At 46.0% G+C, this 20,544-nt stretch overlaps 1 protein-coding gene across 1 annotated transcript in view; it reads right to left on the bottom strand.

The window, feature by feature from the left end:
• LOC132660280 (EH domain-containing protein 1-like) overlaps positions 1-11,388 on the bottom strand; it is a 29,126-nt gene extending 17,738 nt beyond the window's left edge. The window contains exon 1 of the mRNA XM_060419991.1: positions 10,818-11,388. Coding sequence (XP_060275974.1) covers positions 10,818-11,210 — 393 coding nt within the window. The 5' untranslated portion in view covers positions 11,211-11,388. The remainder of the gene's footprint in view (positions 1-10,817) is intronic.
• Positions 11,389-20,544: the final 9,156 nt, after the last annotated feature.

The following is a 20,544-nucleotide window of genomic DNA, read 5'->3' as shown; positions in this document are numbered from 1 at the left end:
ACTGGCTGGATCTCTTTGCAGTCCAAGGGACTCTCAAGAGTCTTCTCCAATACCACAGTTCAAAAGCATCAATTCTTCAGTGCTCAGCTTCCTTCACAGCCCAACTCTCACATCCATACAGGACCAATGGAAAAACCACAGCCTTGACTAGACGGACCTTTGCTGGCAAAGGCAACACTAGGCACTTAAGACACTGCAACTAATGAGACAGACAAACCTGGCAAATAAGCAAACCCTGTCTTAAACGGTGATAAGTAACATGAGAGAAACAGAGCAGGAGGAGGTGGGGTATCGTCGACTCACAGCCTTAAATGGGGCAGATGGGGAAGGCCTTCCTGAGAAGGGGACCTTTCTGCGCGTCTAAAGGTCGTGTATCTTGGTCTGCATACATATGCCTGGTGCTTCCCTAGTGTTTCAGTGGTGAAGATCTGCCTTGCAATGCAGAGAACAAAGGTTCAATTCCTGGTTGGGGAACTAAGATCCCACACGCCATGGAGCAACTAAGCCAACATCTAGAGAGTCCACAACGAAGATCCCACATGTCGAAACTAGGACCTGACGTAACCAAATAGATAAATAAATATTAAATATTTTTGAAAAGCCAGCCTGGCCTGAAATGATTTCAAGAGATCCCTAAACCCCCCAGTATTCCCCTGCCTTCTTCTAAAGCCTGAAATTTCTTTAATGAGGGGGGAAAGAAACCTATTTAATTCCATTTAATTCTATTAAATTCCTATTTAATCCTGTACTACCAAAGAGAAACATCTGATGGTTTTGGGAAAGCTGGCGCACAGCACTCCCATGTCACCAGGTGACCGTGGAAGCGCATGGCTGAGGCCTGGACTTTGCTCCATCACAAGGGAAGGGGAGCACAAACCTCGAGAATGCGGGTCACTGAGTCAGAAGGCGCGAAGGCAGCCGTCAGACGGCACTCGTCCCGGCTCAGCTGCCTCTGCCTGTTTGGCGCAGGACAAGGCAGCTGTCTGCCGTGTGGCAAGCATGTCCTGTGACTGAAACCAGGCAATTCCAGTACGCTAACCATGACGTTCACACAAGGCAGTTTAGCAGTGACCAGGCACCCTGGACACTCACTGATCAGCAGCGCTACGCTGGATCCTCACCTCCTGTACCATCTGCACTAAAGCGAGGAGGGAGCTCTCTAGCAGACCCACTCTGAAAGAAAGGCTGAAGGAAATTCTTCAGATTCAAAGAGAAAAATACCAGAGGGAAACACATTTCCAGAATAAAGGAAGAGCACTAGAAATGGCATGTAGTACTAGAAATAACTATGTAAGTATGAGACTTGTGGTTTTTCGGTCTGTGCCATCCAACGTGTGGGATCTTGGTTCCCCGACCAGGGGTGGAACCCTTGCCCACGGCAGTGGGCGCTCCTAGCCTTAATCGCTGGACAGCCAGGGCGTCCCTAATTGTAGAGACGTGGCCAAAGCAGCCAGCTTTTCACACTTCTTATTTAAGAAATATGTATTTTTATGTATTTATGTAGCTGTGGCACTTGGGACCTTCCATCTTCACTGCAGCAGGGGGGATCTAGTTCCCTGACCAGGGATCAAACCCAGGCCCCGTGCACTGGGAGCCCAGAGGCCTAGCCACTGGACCACCAGGGAAGTGCCGAGACTATTCTGTATGCATATACGTATGACAGCAGAAACCAGGATTTCCAACACTGTCTGAAGCAGTTTCTGATGCACGAAGATGTAGCACTAAGTGGTGGTGTGGCTTCCATGTTCCCCTTGATATGGCACAATCCTATTTCCAAGCAGACAGAGAAAAGCTAAATATGAACACTATAATCTCCAGAGCAAACACTAAAATACAGAGATACATGGTGAAAAACATCAATAAAAATGATTAAAATGGAACACTAAGAATATAATCAACAATACAGTCGATAATAATGTAGGGGAGTATAGTCAGTAATAAAGTAATACCTTTCGTGCTGACAGATGATAACTAGATTTACGGCGATCATTTTGAAATGTATAGAAATGTCTGATCACTATGCTGTGCACCGGGGAACTAACAGAGTGCTATAGTCAATTATACTCCAAAAATAAACAAGTTCATAGAAAAAGAGATCGGATTTATCATTACTGGAAGTACGCAGAGGGGTGTTGGGAGGGGAATTGGAACAATCTGGTCAAAGGGTACAAACTTTCAGAGCACCACCCAGCTGGGTCAGGTAGCCGGCCGAGGAGACCCAGCCCTCCCGGCCTCTGCCCCCGGACCCAGATCTAGAAGGAGCCCCGGGGCCGAAACACCCTCTGCATGCCCGCCACCGGCGTACCAGAGCCACGAGCCCGAAACACCGAGGGGTGCCCGGCCAGCCTGGCTCCCGCCACCCGCCCGCCACCCGGCCCATGTCCAGGCACATCCTCCCGTCCACAGGCTTGCCGGAGACATGCACTCCGGCAGGCATCGATTGGAGCGCTCCAGAAGGGCACACGCCTGCTGCTAAGACAGACCCCCTTCTGCTGCCTGCAACTCTCTCATCCAACCAGCCTCCCATCCCTTCCCCTGCCCTGAGAGACTGTCTCCTCCTCTCCCACCACAGCTGCCCAGACCAGGAGAGCCATGCCCGCCATCTCTAAGCCCCCTGGAGCCGACATCAGCCACCAGTTAGGTCCCAAGAGTAAGCACCAGGACTCGCAGAGAAAGTCTATCTTCTCCTGAGTCTCCTTCTCCTCTCCACTCCTCCCCCCATCCCCGTTCCTTCACCAGCAAGAGAAATACCTGTTAAATTCACTCGTGGTGTGGACTTCAGTTGGCAAACCCAGGCCCTGTTGGCCCTGCAAGAGGCCGCAGAAGCGTTTCCAGTTCATCTCTTCCAGGATGCCTGTCTCCTCTCCTCACACGCCGGCCGTGTCATGCTCTCCTCAAAGGATGCTCAGCTGGCCTGGAGGATCAGAGGCCAGGATAAGAGACTGCCAGGGAAATAGGAAGTGCCACCAGAAGACTTTTGATATTGTGTGTGATGAAAATGATTAGTGAGGGTGGATATTAATAATGGTGCAGTCAGCCAACTGAATTCAAACTAAATGGAAGGACCAAGTTCTGCTGTTTGATACATTTTAACCCTTTGGAAAAATCTTTTCCTGTTCTACATCAACTCATTTTTATGTAAACACTGGAATAAACCTTATCTATGAATACATTTTTTTTAAAAAGGTACAAACTTTCAGTTGTAAGATAAATAAGTACTAGGGATATAATCTACAACACAATAAATAACAATTAATAAACACTGTTCTATGTTATATATGAAAATTATTAAAGAGGAGAGTGAAAAGGTTGACTTAAAGCTCAGCATTCAGAAAATGAAGATCATGGCATCTGGTCCCATCACTTCATGGGAAACAGATGGGGAAACAGTGGAAACAGTGTCAGACTTTATTTTTGGGGGCTCCAAAATCACTGCAGATGATGACTGCAGCCATGAAATTAAAAGATGCTTACTCCTTGGAAGGAAAGTGATGACCAACCTAGACAGCATATTCAAAAGCAGAGACATTACTTTGCCAACAAAGGTCCCTCTAGTCAAGGATATGGTTTTTCCAGTGGTCATGTATGGATGTGAGAGGTGGACTGTGAATAAAGCTGAGTGCCGAAGAATTGCTGCCTTTGAACTACGGTGTTGGAGAAGACTCTTGAGAGTCCCTTGGACTGCAAGGAGATCCAACCAGTCCATTCTAAAGGAGATCAGCCCTGGGATTTCTTTGGAAGGAATGATGCTAAAGCTGAAACTCCAGTACTTTGGCCACCTCATGTGAAGAGTTGACTCATTGGAGAAGACTCTGATGCTGGGAGGGATTGGGGGCAGGAGGAAAAGGGGACGACAGAGGATGAGATGGATGGATGGCATCACCGACTCGATGGACGTAAGTCTGAGTAAACTCCGGGAGTTGGTGATGGACAGGGAGGCCTGGCGTGCTGCAATTCATGGGGTCGCAAAGAGTCGGACACGACTGAGTGACTGAACTGAACTGAACTGAAGACAGTAAATCTCAACAGTTCTAATAAGGAAAAATACTATTTTTCTTTTTTTCATTTTGTATCTATATGAAATGATAAGTGTTCACTAAACCTACTGTGGTAACCATTTCAAGATGTATGTAAGTCAAATCATTCTGTAGACCTTAAACTTATACAGTGTTATATGTCAATTCTATCTCAATAAAACTGGAAGAAAAAAATGAAACAGAAGGAAAAAAAAGGAACACTGAGCAACATTCAAGTAATCCAGGAAAGGAAAAAAAATAGAAATAAAAATATAGAGGATAGTTATATGTCAACTATACCTCAATAAACACACACAGGGGACAAACACAACACAAATAATAAAATGACAGACTTACACTCAAATATATTAAAGGTCACATTAAATGTAAATGGTCTCATTACATGTAAATGGTCTAAATGCACAGACTAAAAGAGAGGGACTATCAGACCCAAATCCATGCTCTCTTCCGGAAATCTACTTCGTGTTTTAGTAGAAGGATGGGTGAAACAAGCCATACAAACAATATTTCTTTCTGTAGAGTGACTATATTAACACCAGAAGAAGCAGACTTTGGAGGAAGGAAATTACCAGAGATAAAGGGGGGCATTAAATGATTTCAAAATGTCCACTCACCAAGAAGATATAATAAGCCTAAATGTAGATATACCTAAGGAGTATGTCAAGGCTGTATATTGTCACTCTGCTTATTTAACTTATATGCAAAGTACACTATGCAAAATGCCAGGCTAGATGAACTGCAAGCTGGAATCAAGATTACCAGGAGAAATATAAATAACCTCAGATATGCACATGACACCACCCTTATGGCAGAAAGCAAAAAACTAAAGAGCCTCTTGATGAAAGTGAAAGAGGAGAGTGAAAAAGTTGGATTAAAACTCAACATTCAAAACACTAAGATTATGGCATCCGGTCCCATCACTTCATGGCGAATAGATGGGGTAACCATGGAAACAGTGAGAGATTTTATTTTCTTGGGCTCCAAAATCCCTGCAGATCCCAAATCCCATTTGGGCTCCAAAATGACTGCAGCCATGAAATTAAAAGATGCTTGCTCCTTGGAAGAAAAGCTATGACCAACCTAGACGGCATATTAAAAAGCAGAGACATTACTTTACCAACAAAGGTCTGTCTAGTCAAAGCTATGATTTTTCCAGTGGTCATGTATGGATGTGAGAGTTGGAGCATAAAGAAGGCTGAGTGCCAAAGAACTGATACCCTGTGGTGTTGATGTTGATAACCGATAAACTGTGGTGCTAGAGAAGACTCTTCAGAGTCCCCTGGACTGCAAGGAGATCTAACCAGTCCATCCATAAAAGAAATCAGTCCTGAATATTTATTGGAAGGACTCATGCTGAAGTTGAAGCTCCAATACTTTGGCCACCTGATGCAAAGAACTGACTCATTGGAAAAGACCCTGATGCTGGGAAAGATAGAAGGCAGGAAGAGAAGGAGGCAACAGTGGATGAGATGGTTGCATGGCATCACTGACCCGATGGACATGAGTTTGAGCAGCCTCCAGGAGTTGGTGATGGACAAGGAAGCCCGGCGTGCTGCAGTCCATGGAGTCACAAAGAGCTGGATATGACTGAGTGACTGAATTGAACTGAGATATACCTAAAAATAGTCCAACAAAAAACACGAAGCAAAAATGAACAGAACAACCGCTTTTTCGCTTTCACAGCTTTCCTGGGGCAGAATCCTCCAAAAGCCAGGAACTGGTAGAACCACATAAACAGTAGTTGACAAATGCTGCAGGCTAGAGGTGGCGAGATGAAACTTAAAATTCCTGAGCTAGGGGGAGGGAAGGGGGATGACACGCTTACATGAGTTTTATTTCCAGGAGCCCCATGGGGTCTTCATGATAAAGACTTGAGAAAAAAAAAATTACACTATTTAGACAGGGAAGAGAAGAAAACTAACAGTTTAGAAATGTACCCAGAGAAAAATAACCATTTTCAAAAACATCCACACCAAAGGGTGCTTCTTCCCTCAGAATAAACTACTTTATCAGACAGCCTTATCAGACATGGGGGAAGGGCAAAGTGCACCTTGACAACTGGAACCTCTTCTAGCCTTCCTGTCTTACAACTGGGATGAAAAAAAAAAAAAAAAAAAGGATGGGTGGGAGCTAAGAAACTTCTGAAGGGCACAGCCCAGGACCTCACGACCACAAAAACAGTCTAACTCATAGGAATGCCTCCCTCACCCAGCATCTCTCCACCACATGCTCGGGGCTCTGGTAGAAAAGCCAGGCATTATTCCACGGTCGCTGCCAGACACAGACTCCATTTCAGATAGAGTTTCTGGGAAAACCCAGAGACAACAGGGAGACAACAGAAGACACCTGAAGCCTCTGAAGCCTCTGACATCTACCACAAATCCAGCTTTCCACACAAAGTTACAAGTCAAACTAAGGGCAAGAAAAAGCAGACCTTGAGGAGGCCTGAGGAAAAGCAGGCATGAAAACTTGGCTCAGGTATGGCAAAGATTGTGCAATTATTAGACTGAGAGTTTTACTATGATTAACGTGCTAGGGGCTGTAAAGGGAAAAAAGTGGACAACCTACTAAAAAACCGATGGGTAATATAAGCAGGGGCTTCCTCGGAAGCTCAGTGGTAAAGAATCCACCTGCAATGCAGAAGATACAGGTTTGGTCTGGGAAAATCCCATGGACAGAGGAGCCTGGCAGGCTATATAGTCTATGGGGTTGCAGAGTCACACATGACTGAAGCAACTGAGCATGCATGCAATATAAGCTGAGATATGGGAACTCTAATAAAGAAGCAAAAATAAATGCCAGAAATCAAAAATACAGTAACAGAAATAAAGAATGCCTTTGATACATTCATCACTAGACGGGACATAGCTGAGGAAAGAATTCAGTAAGCATTAATTTATATTATAGAAACGTGTCCAACTAAAAAACAAAGAGAAAAACTAACGGGGAGGGGGAGAAAAAGGAATAGAATATCCAAGAATTGTGAGACAATTACAAAAGGTGTAATATACGCATAATTGAAACATGAGACGATGAACCAAAGAAATGAACAGAAGAAACATCTGAAGTCACAATGGCTGAGAATTTTCCAAAATTAATGGCAGATCCCAGAGGACACATCCAGGAATTTCAGAGAACAACCAATCAGGACATATCACCAAAGGACTACACCCAGGCACATCATATTCAAACTGCAGAAAACCAAAGACAAATCCTTAAGGAAAGCCCGAGGGGGGGAAACCACCTCACTCGTAGAGGAACAAAGTAAAGAATCACATCTGTCTTGTCAGAAACCACGAGCAAGAGAATGAAGTAACACGTCTGAAGAGGTGAATGAATAAACCACCCACCTATGGCTGTATATCCAAAGAAAGAAGAAATAAAGACTTCCTCAGACAAAAACTGAAGGAATGCATTGCCAGGAGACCTGCCTTGCAAAAACTTTGTTCTTCAGAGAAAAGGAAAATCATATATACTAATAGGTCAGAGATTCAGATCAACATTTAAAAAGGGAAAGCATTAGAGAAAGAATAAATGAAGGTAAAAGAAAGCATTTCATTCTTTTTTCTTTCCTTTTTTGTTTTTGGCGACGCCTCGTGGCTTGTGGGATCCTCGCTCCCGGACCAGGGATTGAATCCACACCCTCAGCATTGAGAGCATGGAGCCCTAACCCCCAGTCCACTGGCAAATTCCCTCATGTTTTCTATTATTAACTGATTCAATATATAACTGTTCAAAATAAAAACAGCAACAAGGTGCTGGTGATCATAGCTTATGAATGAGTGAAATGAACAACTGCAACGTTATAAGGAACAGGAAGGAGGAACTGAGAACACTCTGTTAAGAGGTACTTGCACTATCTGCAAAGTGAAACAGAGTTATTTGAAAGTGGACATAGATTAGCTGCAAATGTATATTGCAAACTCCAGGCCAACCATAATGTTTTTTTCAAAAGAAGAATTGATATGCTAAGAGAAGAGAGAAAATGAAATCATATAAAATGCTCATTAAAGTCAGAGAAGACAAGAAAAAAGAGTGGAGTATATTTTAAAAAGGTAACAAAGAATAAGTGCAATGAATGGAAGGTTCCTTTACAAACAGAGTAGATATTAATCCAACTGTATCAATAATCATCTTCAATGTGAATGGTCTAAATACACCAATCAAGAGTCTGTTAGAGTGGATTAAAAAAAATATGACCCAACTATATGTAGTCTACAAGAAATGCATTTTCATTAAAAAAAAATTAATTGCAGCATGCAGGATTTAGTTTCTTGACCAGGGATCAAACCCTGGCCTCCTGCATTGGGAGTTTGGAGTGTTAAATGCTGGTCTACCCAGGAAGTCCCCCAGGGGGTTATATTACAGGGCCAAAGGCAGAAGTTTTTAAAAAATGACCTCTCTCTCCCTTTAAAAAAAAAACTGCTTACACAAAAATTGACCCATGTGTGCATGCATATATATGGTTCCAAGTTTTAACAGGCACAGATGTGTGTAACTGTCACCACAATGAGAACACAGAAGAGTTCCATCACCAAAACACACGCTGACCTCAAACAGTCCTAACACTGGCCATGTTTGCTGATCCCACAGTCCTGCCTTTTCCAGAATGGCATATAAATGGATCCTTACAGCACATGGCCTTTCTGAACTGGCTCTCTTTCAGCATCGGCGCGGCTGCACGGATGGTCGTCGTTTCACAGAGGGCAATGTTCCAGGTGAGGGTCGCCACAGTGGGTCCAGTCATTCACCTGATGGACGATGTTAGGATTGTCTTTCTAAAGACACTCTTTTTGATCTTTCTCAAGAGCCCCCATGCTGCAACTAAAACTCAGCGCAGCCAAATTAAACAAACAAACAACTCCATCCTTTGATTCCAATTTTTTAAAAAAAATCCTGGAGGCAAGGGAACACCAAGATCTGGCACCATCTTCGAATGGAAAAAACAGAAGAAATACATATTGAATTTCAATACATTATCCTGCAGCAGGTTTATAAGTGCTAAGGCATATACAGCTACTTTGATCAAACAGAATCACTTCAACTCACTTCGGAGGGTCTGTCATTGACTTCCCAAGGAGTCTCAGCCTTCCTCCCACCTGAGCAACAAAAGCGTGCAATGTGAAGCTGCAGTTCCCTTTTGTCCCACATGCAGCCTGTGACAGTTTCTGAGGCACTGGAACGGGACAAGCCCCAGGAAACGGAGGTGGGTGGGTCACCTCCTCCCCGGACGCCACTGTGGAGGACAGATGTGGGTGCAGACACGTTTCCAAAAACAAATGAGGAACCTACATTTCTCTGTCTGAAGTAAGAGGCGAGAGCACGCTGCAGCCAGCAGCGAGGAAGGCAGGGCAGACCCAAGGGTGCAGGTCCCGGGACACCTGTCATTACAGAAGTGTTATCACTGGTCACAGAACCGGCCAGTTTGATCAGCGTTTTGATTCTCTACCAAAGCTAGAAATCCCAGAAGAGACTTCACATAAACCTTGTTGTTTCATTTCCAAAATGTCTGAGATCCCAGTGTTAAGTGAGTGGGTATTAGTGTGACGCCTCCTTGCTCACACGGGAGTCCAAGAACAGACCAGGTCGGCACAAAGTACCCCTGCTGCTGTCTGCAGGCTTCCACACCTGCCAGAGCAATGTCCTCAGGATACCCAGGAAGACGGGCTGATTCTGACAGGCATGAGCTTGCTTTCTTCATCAAATAAGTAAACCCTTAACAGACACAGTCTTGCTAATGTCAACTTAAAAAATAGTCACAACCTAAAAGTTGAGAGTTAGGGTTTTTTGGTGGGAATTTTTAGGACTTCAAGCTTAGAGTAATCTCAAGTAACCCTGGGGAAGGGGGGGAGGGTGTCAGGTCATACAGGTTTGCAACAAAGCGCAAGTAGTCTGAACATCAAAAGTTATTTTCGTGAATTAACGAAAACCAGATATCTCAAGGAATTTAGCACTTTTCTACATATGGGAAGATGCAAGAGTCTGGACCCACTAAAATCATTTCTCTCACACGCATCTCAGCTATCTGGGGGTCAGTATCCTACGTTTTTTCACATCCTGAGTTTCCTCAGTGCTCACGGTAAGGAATGGTGCAACCTCATGGCTGCCTTATTGCAGGCGCTGTTCTTCCCGGGTGCCCTCGGAGTTCAGAAATCCACATTTGGAGGGCTGGAACTGCTGATGGCTCTGACAGCCTTGTTTACTGATATGGCAGGAAATACTCCATCTCTCACTAATCACTAAAGAAACCGGACTGAAACAACTCAAGCAACAGGTGTCCATCGGTTTCAGATCTCCCCGGTCCTTCCTCCACAAACCACCGGTCTCCAGGGAGGCACAACACACCAGCAAAGTGAATGGCTAAAAGTTTCACTGTATTTTTCCAGGATCCTTAAGAAACAGACCCTTGAAGGGAGGGGGTGAGGGGGGTTGGTCTGAATGAATTAGGTGCGCCCAGCCTTAGGGAAGGAGGTGGCAACCAAGACTATCTGAGGGATGTGAGGAGCCTGGGATCTGCCAGGGTGGGGGGTTGGGAGTTAAACCGATAACCTGGGAAATTCCGGGGGCGGGGAAGACAGAGCCGCGGGAGCCGGCGACACCTACTCGCAGAAGCCCTTGGTAAGGGTTTGCTTTGGAAAAGTGGCAGGGGACCCAGTTCCGGGGAGTGGTCGCTGAGGGGTCTCGCGGAGGCTTCGGACAAAGAACAGCGTGGGCAGCAGTCACTGGAAGGTCGGGACCCCGGCGGCCCCTCCCCCCCACCCCGGGTCGAGAGGTGGCTACCTGTTGAGGAAGGCGTTGCCGAAGGCCTTGAGCTTGCGGAAGGGCCGCCGCGGGTCGACGACGAGCGCGTTGCCAGGCACCACGCCCCCGGTGGGGCCGTGCATGACCGCGATGGTGGGCTCGGGCCCGATGCGCATCCCCGGGAAGTCCTGCTCCCATCGGGTGCCGGATGAAGGTGGTCTTGCCCGTGCTGTACTGGCCCACGAGGAGCACCATGGGCTTGTCGTCGAAGTCGGCGTCCTCCAGCGCGGCCGAGTGGAACTCATGGAAGTGGCAGTGCTCCTCCAGGGGCAGCAGCTTCTGCGCGTACAGCTGCCGCAGCCCCTCGGACACCGTCTGGAAGAGCTCCGGCTCCTTCTTGCGGCGGGCATCCTTGCTGACCCAGCTGAACATGCTGCTGGACACCGGGCTGACTGCTGCAGGGTAAAGGGCCGGCTGAGAGCCGAGAGAGGACGCGGAGCTGAGGCTGGGCCCGGCGGGCCGGCTGAGGGGGCGGCGGGGCAGGGGGGCGGGGAGCGGCCCGCACTGCGCAGGCGCACGGCACGGCCGGCCGAGTGCCCTTCTGCACAGTGGAACGCGCGCCAGCCGTGCGCTCTTCAGAAGGCCCGGCCGCGCGCGCCGCCGCCACTGGGGGCCGCGGGGAACTGGGAGAGGGAAGGAGGAGCCCCGCCCGGTAGTTCCGCGGCAGTCCCCCCCCAGCCCCCGCCCAGGCCCAGGTGCCGTGGCAACCGCACCTGTGTCGCCCCGCCCGCTCGCGGAAGTGCTGCGGTCGCGAAGGCGGCTGGCCCGAGTGCGGCGCGCGGAGGTCCCAGGGTCTGCACGTCTTCCTCCCCTGCGAGATTCCCAGTTGGACGCCCCACCTCGGCTCCCTCAGTGGGCGGCCCTCCGCCTCCCACTCAGAATCCCCAGAAGCAGGGGAGAACCCCGGGTGCCGTGCGCCTCCTGTCTGCACTGCCCTTCCTCGCCTCCTCTCGCCCCTGCTTCCCTGACACTGCTTCTCATCCCCTCGTCTTCTGTCTGCTCTGGGAGAAGGAGAGACAGGAATGAGGTAGTGGAGAAAGCTGAGAGAGTAGACCATCCGAGGCGGGGTGATGACCGGGGAAATAAAAATGGGAAGGGAGGAGGCTGGTGGGGAGAGTCTGAGCCGTCGCAAGAGACCTGAGCGCCCCACAGGCCAGGAATTGGGAGCTGGACACTAGCAGTGGAGGACACATATGACACAGGACACGTGAGGGAGAAGAGAGCGCCTCCCTCAAGAGGCTGCTTCTGAGGGTGGGGAAGTGGGGTGAAGAGGAAGTTAGGCCCTCTGGCCCTTGGAGTTTTGAGGAAGTTAATCAGAAATTCCCTATGTAGGGTGGAGGGGAAACGTGGGGCAACAGTGAAATCTTGTGGGAACTCGGGGAATTAAAAAACCCAAATCCTTCCGCCTTCCTCTCTGGGTCACCACCAGTTACCATGCTGTACTCTGACCTGTGCCCCCTGCCCTTACCGGTTCCTGGCTCTTCCGTTAGGCTCATTCCCCCGCCATCATCCCGGGCCACACATAGGTCCCCTTGGCTGTCCAGGCTGGTGAGAACCTTCAGTGGGTGATGTCAGAGCTCTGGGGACTGTGGCTGTTATGTAACCGGTATCAGGACACCAAATTGGTGGTGAAGGGGGCGCTCCTGGATAGATCTAAAATGCACCTGGGAGCGTGAAGGTCTCCCATCCAACTTTCTCGCTGCTGGGAAATGTGGGAACCTGGAGGGCTGGGTGCCCGTTATCAGGCACCTGTTATCAGGGAAGAGAGCAGGCTGGCAGGCTAAAAGGACAGATGCAGGAACTCGCATCTGAGAATCAGCAGAATATCAGGGGAGCTGAGTCAAGTGGGAACCAGAGGGGGCCAGATGGGAGGTTTGCTCACCCACCCCTTGTAGGATCAGGTCTCAGTGTCTTCTGAGGGAATAAACCACATTAAATTGATTGCCTTCCCTCCACCCCCACCTCACCCCATTAGAGAGCAGCTGAGTAATTCCAGCCCTGTCTGCAATCTTAGCTCTCTGACTTAACTGCTTTTATTTGGGACTTCATTAGCATTCTTTTCATCAATCACAGTCAAACACAGAAACCACGAGATTCTGGCTTTCTCCTTAAAAGAGGATATTGAGACTCCTAGGCAGGGCTGTCACCCATCCAGACTTCCGGGGCCAGCCTTAGAAGCCAAAAGGACTTGCTTCCTCCATAGTACTTTGAGGGGTCCGACCCGGAGATGCAACTTCTGGGGTGTTCCAGGGAAGGGCCTGAGGTGGAGGATCCTGAAAGAGGGAGGTGAGCTGGCCCCACCTCCCTGGCCCCGGGCAGAGGTGGGGAGGAGAGGGCTGACACTCCCACCCACCTCCCAGGGAGGGGCCACTGAGAATGTTCTGGTCAGAGACCCCACTGCATACCCATCCCACCAGCCACATAAAGGAGCAGTGGCGGAACCAAGGGGTGAAAAAACCAAGGGGTGTGCTTTCATATCCAAAGGGAAAGGCAAGAGGAAGCCGAAAAGTTTTCATAGAATGCTATGTGAAAGTTCCTAACTGTTCAGGAAAAAACTAGAACCCTAACCAGAGGGAACAACTCAGCACATCAGGTGTTTTGTTGTGTTTTTTTTTTTTGGCCTCACAGCCTGGCAGGAAGGATCTTAGTTCCTCAACCTGGCAGGGACGGCTCCTCAACCTGGCAGGGACGGCACCCATGCCCCCTGCATTGGAAGCAGCGTCTTAACTACTGGACCGCCGGGGAAGTCACCAGGTGTATGCTTTCAACAGCAGTGAAAACGGACAGACCTGTAAACTGCATCATTGCACAAACCTCATCTTAAAAAAAAAAAAAAAAAAAAAAAAAACCTGCAGAAATTAGCAGAACAAAGCAGAAATCTAGTACACTTTTCGACTCCACGCTCTGCTTTCCTCCACAGCGGAGGCAAGGACAGAGCCTGCAGGGTAAGGAGAGCATCCTGGTGAATATATTCTTTCCTTAAAGTTAATCTATGTTTATCATTTTTTGAAACGTCTGCATAGTTTGCCATTCTGAGTAGTTTCTCTGTGTAGGATAATTGTTGCAATTTATTTTTATTTCAGTCAAGTGACCTTAAAGGTTGAGAGAGAAAAAGTAAAACGGGCTCCAGGAGATTTTCTTAAAGCCCTGCTCCCAGCAGTGCAGGCACTGGGGTCTACTTTCTGCGCACAGTCAGAGCCACAGGAGAGATGTCTCGACCTTTGACCCCTTCACAGGATGCTCGCTCTTGCTAAATAACCTTCTGATAATACAAAACTAGTATTTCTTGAGCACTCATCTTTTAATGGGCACATTTTCCTAAAACTGAGGAATTTAGCCTTGTGAGGGAGGTGCTGTTATCATCCATATATATATATGTATGTATATATATTATCATCTTGATATTAAAAGCAAGGAAACCGAGGCATAGAGAGATTAGGTAATTTGCTCAAAGTTACAGAGTTGGTAAGTGAACACATACTGAGGTCTAACTACACAGAACTACCGACCTTTACATTCTGCCTCATGCCTACTGATAGCATATAAACCCACAAAGCAGTTTTAAATACCAAAAAAAAAAAAAAGTTTTTCCATGAATAAGTTGAGGAATCTGAAATCCAGAATATATGAGAAAACATCCTTCTAGCTCTAAACCAAACCAAGAACGTCCTAATGTTATGCAAGAATTTTATATTAGGAAACCTAATTATAAGGAAAGAACATTAACTTGGATAGTCCTCCAAATTAAAAGCATTACTTTCACCAAACACTCTGTGTCCCAGTCCATTTCTATTCATCTGTCAAGAAACTTTCCCTTTGCCAGAACCTTTCTCATTTTGTGTTGGCAATAAAGAACACAAGAGAATAAAATAACAAAGACTACAAAATCTATTTAAAACCCTAGGAACAATTTGCCCCTGCTCAGTGTTATCCAACTTTCTTATCTTAAATTCCAGCCAAGTCCTTAGGAGCCTAAAGGCAAATCACACAAAATTGCTGGTCTTCTTTGTTTTCTTTGTTCTCTAAGTATTAGTCGCTCAGTCATGCCCAACTCTTCCCAGTTCTTTGCGACCCCATGGACTGCAGCTCACCAGGTTCCTCTGTCCATCAGATTTTCCAGGCAATGATACTGGAGTGGGTTGCCATTTCCTTCTCCAGGGGATCTTCCCAATGCAGGGATTGAACCCAGGTCTCCTGTACTGCAGGCAGATTCTTTACCAACTGAGCTACAAGGGAAGCCCTCTTTGTTCTCTACACATATTTAAAAGTCCACAGAATTCAGCAAAACTCAGAAACCCTGGGTTTCTCCTTCTGAAGAATGAGCCTGCTGTGAAGGCCACTGTCAACACCAACAACTCAGTGGCCCAGCAGCAGATTCAGAGATGCCAAGAAGTGGGCTTCCCTGGTGGCTCAGCAGTAAAGAGTCCACTAGCAACATGGGTTCCATCCCTGATTCGGGAAGATCCCACGTGCGGAAGAACAACTAAGCCTGCCCGCATACTTGAACTACTGAAGCCTGCAGGCCCTAGAGCCCGTGCACAGGAGATGTCACCACAATGAGAAGCCTGCACACTGCAGCTAGAGCAAAAGGCCGCACAGCAACAAAGACCCAGAACAGCCAGAAACAAATAAATACAACTATTGTACAAAAAATGCCAAGAAATAATCATCCAAAATGTAGACAAAACACAGCTGTGAAGAAACCAGGCCATGGGGAAATCACCGTATGGTTATGCCTTCCCCTGTGATTGTGGGTCCCCTACCATGGCCCCAGATCAGGGGAAACAGCCCCTGAGAAAAGACCTCCAAGAAGCGCTTTTCCCACAGGCTGGGAAGCAGAGTTCGCAGGATGCGGGGAAAGCCAGCCTCCTTCGGGGAAGAAGAGGCAGCAAATCGGAGTGTGTTTGAAAGTAATGCTCAAAATTCTCCAAGCCAGGCTTCAGCAATACGTGAACCGTGAACTTCCAGATGTTCAAGCTGGTTTTAGAAAAGGCAGAGGAACCAGAGATCAAATTGCCAACATCTGCTGGATCATGGAAAAAGCAAAAAAGTTCCAGAAAAACATCTATTTCTGCTTTATTGACTATGCCAAAGCCTTTGACTGTGAGGATCACAATAAACTGTAGACAATTCTGAAAGAGATGGGAATACCAGACCACCTAACCTGCCTCTTGAGAAATCTGTACGCAGGTCAGGAAGCAACAGTTAGAACTGGACATGGAACAACAGACTGGTTCCAAATAGGGAAAGGACTATATCAAGGCTGTATATTGTCACCCTGCTTTTTTAACTTGTATGCAGAGTACATCATGAGAAATGCTGGACTGGAAGAAACACAAGCTGGAATCAAGATTGCCGGGAGAAATATCAATAACCTCACATATGCAGATGACACCACCCTTATGACAGAAAGTGAAGAGGAGCTAAAAGCCTCTTGATGAAAGTGAAAGAGGAGAGCAAAAAAGTTGGCTTAAAGCTCAACATTCAGAAAACAAAGATCATGACATCCAGTCCCATCACTTCATGGGAAATAGATGGGGAAACAGTAGAAACAGTGTCAGACTTTATTTTTCTGGGCTCCAAAATCGCTGCAGATGGTGACTGCAGCCATGAAATTAAAAGACGCTTACTCCTTGGAAGAAAAGTTATGACCAACCTAGATAGCATGTTCAAAAGCAGAGACATTACTTTGCCGACTAAGGTCCGTCTAATCAAGGCTATGGTTTTTCCAGTAGCCATGTATGGATGTGAGAGTTGGACTGTGAATAAAGCTGAGCACCGAAGAATTGCTGCTTTTGAACTGTGGTGTTGAAGAAGACTCTTGAGAGTCCCTTGGACGGCCAGGAGATCCAACCAGTCCATTCTGAAGGAGATCAGCCTTGGGATTTCTTTGGAAGGAATGATGCTAAAGCTGAAACTCCAGTACTTTGGCCACCTCATGCGAAGAGTTGACTCATTGGAAAAGACTCTGATGCTGGGAGGGATTGGGGGCAGGAGAAGAAGGGGACGACAGAGGATGAGATGGCTGGATGGCATCACAGACTCAATGGACATGAGTCTGAGTGAACTCCGGGAGATGGTGCTGAACAGGGAGGCCTGGTGTGCTGCGATTCATGGGGTCACAAAGAGTAGGACACGACTGAGCTACTGAATTATTTGGAAGGAATGGGTTAGCTTCTACAATGGGAGACCTCCAAATCTGCTCAGAGGATCGAAACTCAGGACCAGGGCCGAGCTCAGAGGCAGGGCCAAGCATCTCGCATCCCATTTGTGAACCTTGCAAAGACATTCCTAGGTTATAGTGGCATTGCCCATGAAGGAGCAGCCTGCGGCAGTGTGTCAGACATGTCTGGGCGCCTTACTGGGGTCAGCTCCACTGTTGCCTTTCATGCGAATTTTGGTCCCTAGGCCTGGTATCAAGGGGCGCATGCAGGATGTTTTCCCCGCGGGATCCAAGAATGTTCCAGACAGACCTAGGCTCACTAGCTGTTGCTAGGCTGCACATTATGCTATACTTATTGCTAACAGTAAAAATACTATTGGAGCTCTAATTAATTTTTTTTTTTTACTTGCAATGCTAGTGACAGAACAAAGGCCGATACCTACATCAAACAGGAGAAACGTAATGGAAACTAAACAATTTAATGTAATAACATTGCCGTGCTCCTATACAGTTTGAATGTCAAACTGACATTCAAAAGGACATGATTTTTCTGAATGTTAGAATTAGATGTCTGCAAACAATAAAACTAATAATATATTAATACATAATGTTAATAATATACAGTTGGTCATTCTTTTTCCTATTCTACCACAGCTAACTGACTGGAAGTCAGTTTTAGAACAACAAGCATATATATTGAATGCTATATTGATCAGGGTTCATTGACAGAGAACAGAATCTCCTCTGGCTAGTTTCAGGGGATTTTTTACAGAGTATTAAGGAGGTAATCGGAGAAGGCAATGGCACCCCACTCCAGTACTCTCACCTGGAAAATCCCATGGACAGAGGAGCCTGGTAGGCTACAGTCCATGGGGTCGCGAAGAGTCGGACACAACTGAGCGACTTCACTTTCACTTTTCACCTTCATGTATTGGAGAAGGAAATGGCAACCCACTCCAGTGTTCTTGCCTGGAGAATCCCAGGGACGGGGGAGCCTGGTCGGCTGCCGTCTATGGGGTGGCACAGAGTCAGACATGACTGAAATGACTTAGCAAGGAGGTAATAGAGTTGTTGGGAGAGCCAAAGAAACCATCTACTAGACGGTACTTCAGGAACTCAATGCGGAGCTGGCTCTTTGGTGCTACTGTGACTTGCAGGACCTGAAGTCCTGCCAATCAGGGGAAGTCCTGATTTATCCCTCCCTTCCACATTTCCCCTTTGGTAGCCGTAAGTTCGTTTTCCATAGCCATAAGACTCTTTTCTAGTTTTGCAAATAAGTTCTTTTGTATCATTTATTTTAAATTAGATTCTGCATATGAGCTGTAAAGGTAATTTTAAATGTAGCCACATTAAACAAGCAAAAGGAAACAAATAACATTAATTTCAACAATATATTTGATTTTACTCAACATGTCCCAAACTTTAACATGTACTCAATATCAAAACCATTAACCTGGTGTTCTTCAACTTTTTTGTGCTACAATTTTGAAATCCGTTTACAGAGCATCTCAGTGAGAACAAGCTACATTTCAATTGCTTGATCATCACATGTTGCTACTGTGTTTGATGTGCAGGTTTAGAGCAAAGAAATAGTGATCACACTCTCTTTTTATAACAATTTCCACCTTGGATTCCCCCAACTTAATATAACAAATATAGCATGGAGTACTTTACACATTGATTGACTTGCTTAAAAATAGAGGGATCGGGAGTTTAAATTAGGTCTTTTGAAACCAAATATAAATTTAAGTAAAATGAGAAATACCTTACACACCAGAAAAACACAGTTGAGTGAACCATTCACCTGCCTGCTTTTTATTTTATTGACTCGGCAGAAGCATCTCGTGTCAGACTGAATACCTGGCTCACAGCTCCCACCAAACTGGGATCCATCCAACTTATACTAAGAGAGGTCTCATCAGATTTGCTTTGCTTTTTGTTCCCTAAGTTTTGGCCTCCTGTACCCTTGGCTGTTGCTCTAGTCTGGAGCTTGTGTTCTGGTCCCAATCTTTGGTATGTTTACAGACTTTAGTAAGACTTTCAAGCATCATGCTGAACACTCTGCCTTCTTGATTTCATTCAGTTCTCACAAACAAAAACATCTGAAATTGGAATTATGATGGTTGTTTTCAAGATAAGGAGATCGGGGCTCCAAAAGTTTAATAAAATTGACAAAAGTCTCAAACTCCTGACTGGTGGACAGTAGATCAAAACTCAGATCAGTGTAAAGAGAGCCACTTGTCACTTGATCAAACAGTTCCTCTCAAGCAACCATTAAAAAAAAGATCTGAGTTAGGATTAAAAATTCAAGGCAACTTGTATTGAACCAATTCTATTTTTCAACAGTCTTATTTACATTCCAAGAGGGAGAATGAATAGATCCAGATAAAGAATTATGTTCCTTTTAAAATTTTTAAATGCTGAACTTTGAGTCTCCTCTCACTAATTTATTTGGGTGTTTATATTGAGAACTATGCTATCTCCATCTATTTAATCATTCATTACCACAATGCTATAAAATACTTGATGGCCCCAAGAGGAGTTTCTCTCCTTGGTCCTATACTTCATACAAAATCCAGACACACTCCTTTTTATATATCAAAATAACAGAGAGCATCTGAACAGAAATCCTTTCGGAACCAAGAACTAGATTTTTTTTTTTTTCTGCATCTTGAAGTCCATTGTTTGGTCTTTTTTCCACACACTAGAATTTGGAATCTTTTTAATAGATGGAATACTCAATTATTTTGGGGAGCAGTAACGTCTGCTGTATGACAGTCCCTTCCTACTACAGCATTCAATAAAACAAAATAATCTTGATGCCGAAGATTACTGTTTCTAATCTCCAGCACCATTATGATCTGCAGCTGTAAAGGCTGCAATGAGTTACCTGTAAAAGTTCCCAGCGCTTGGTAGGTACCAGATGGAGGCTAAGCTGCTTCCCTCCTATTAACATTTACAAGACAGGATACAGGTTTCCATTTTGCCAGAAAATGACTTTCATGTTTTGGTTACATTATCTCAAATATCTCCATACGTTACAGAATCTTGCAGAGTGTTTGTTGCTGTTTGCCAAATGCATTAACATCCAGCATCAAGCCAGCTGCTCATTTGTTGGGGCTTTATCCATTGTCTTAGTCCATTTGAGCTGTTATAACAAAAAAAAAAAAAAAAATCACAAAGTGGGCAGCTAAAAAAACAACAGAAATTTCCACTCCCAATGCTGGGGCCTAGAAGTCTGAGATCAGGGCGCCAGCATGGTCAGGTGAGGGCCCTCTTCCAGAAGGCATAACTCTGATTGTTTCCTCACACGGTGGAAAGGGATGAGGGAACCCACAGAGACTCTTTAATAAAGGCATCGATCCCATTTGTGAAGGCTCCACCTTCGCGCCCTAAACACCATTCAAGGTCCCAACTCCTAATACTATCACTTGAATCATTCGGCTTTCACCGTAAGAATTTTGGGGAGACACAAACATTGAGGCCATGGCGCCATTTTTCAGGGGGACAGTTTGTGACTCTTACAGGCCGACTCTGTAAAGA

This window comes from Ovis aries, chromosome 9 (assembly GCF_016772045.2).
Source record: "Ovis aries strain OAR_USU_Benz2616 breed Rambouillet chromosome 9, ARS-UI_Ramb_v3.0, whole genome shotgun sequence".
Lineage (NCBI taxonomy): Eukaryota > Metazoa > Chordata > Mammalia > Artiodactyla > Bovidae > Ovis > Ovis aries.
The sequence above is the reverse complement of the archived record's forward strand: the minus strand, read 5'-3'. Positions and strand labels throughout refer to the sequence as shown.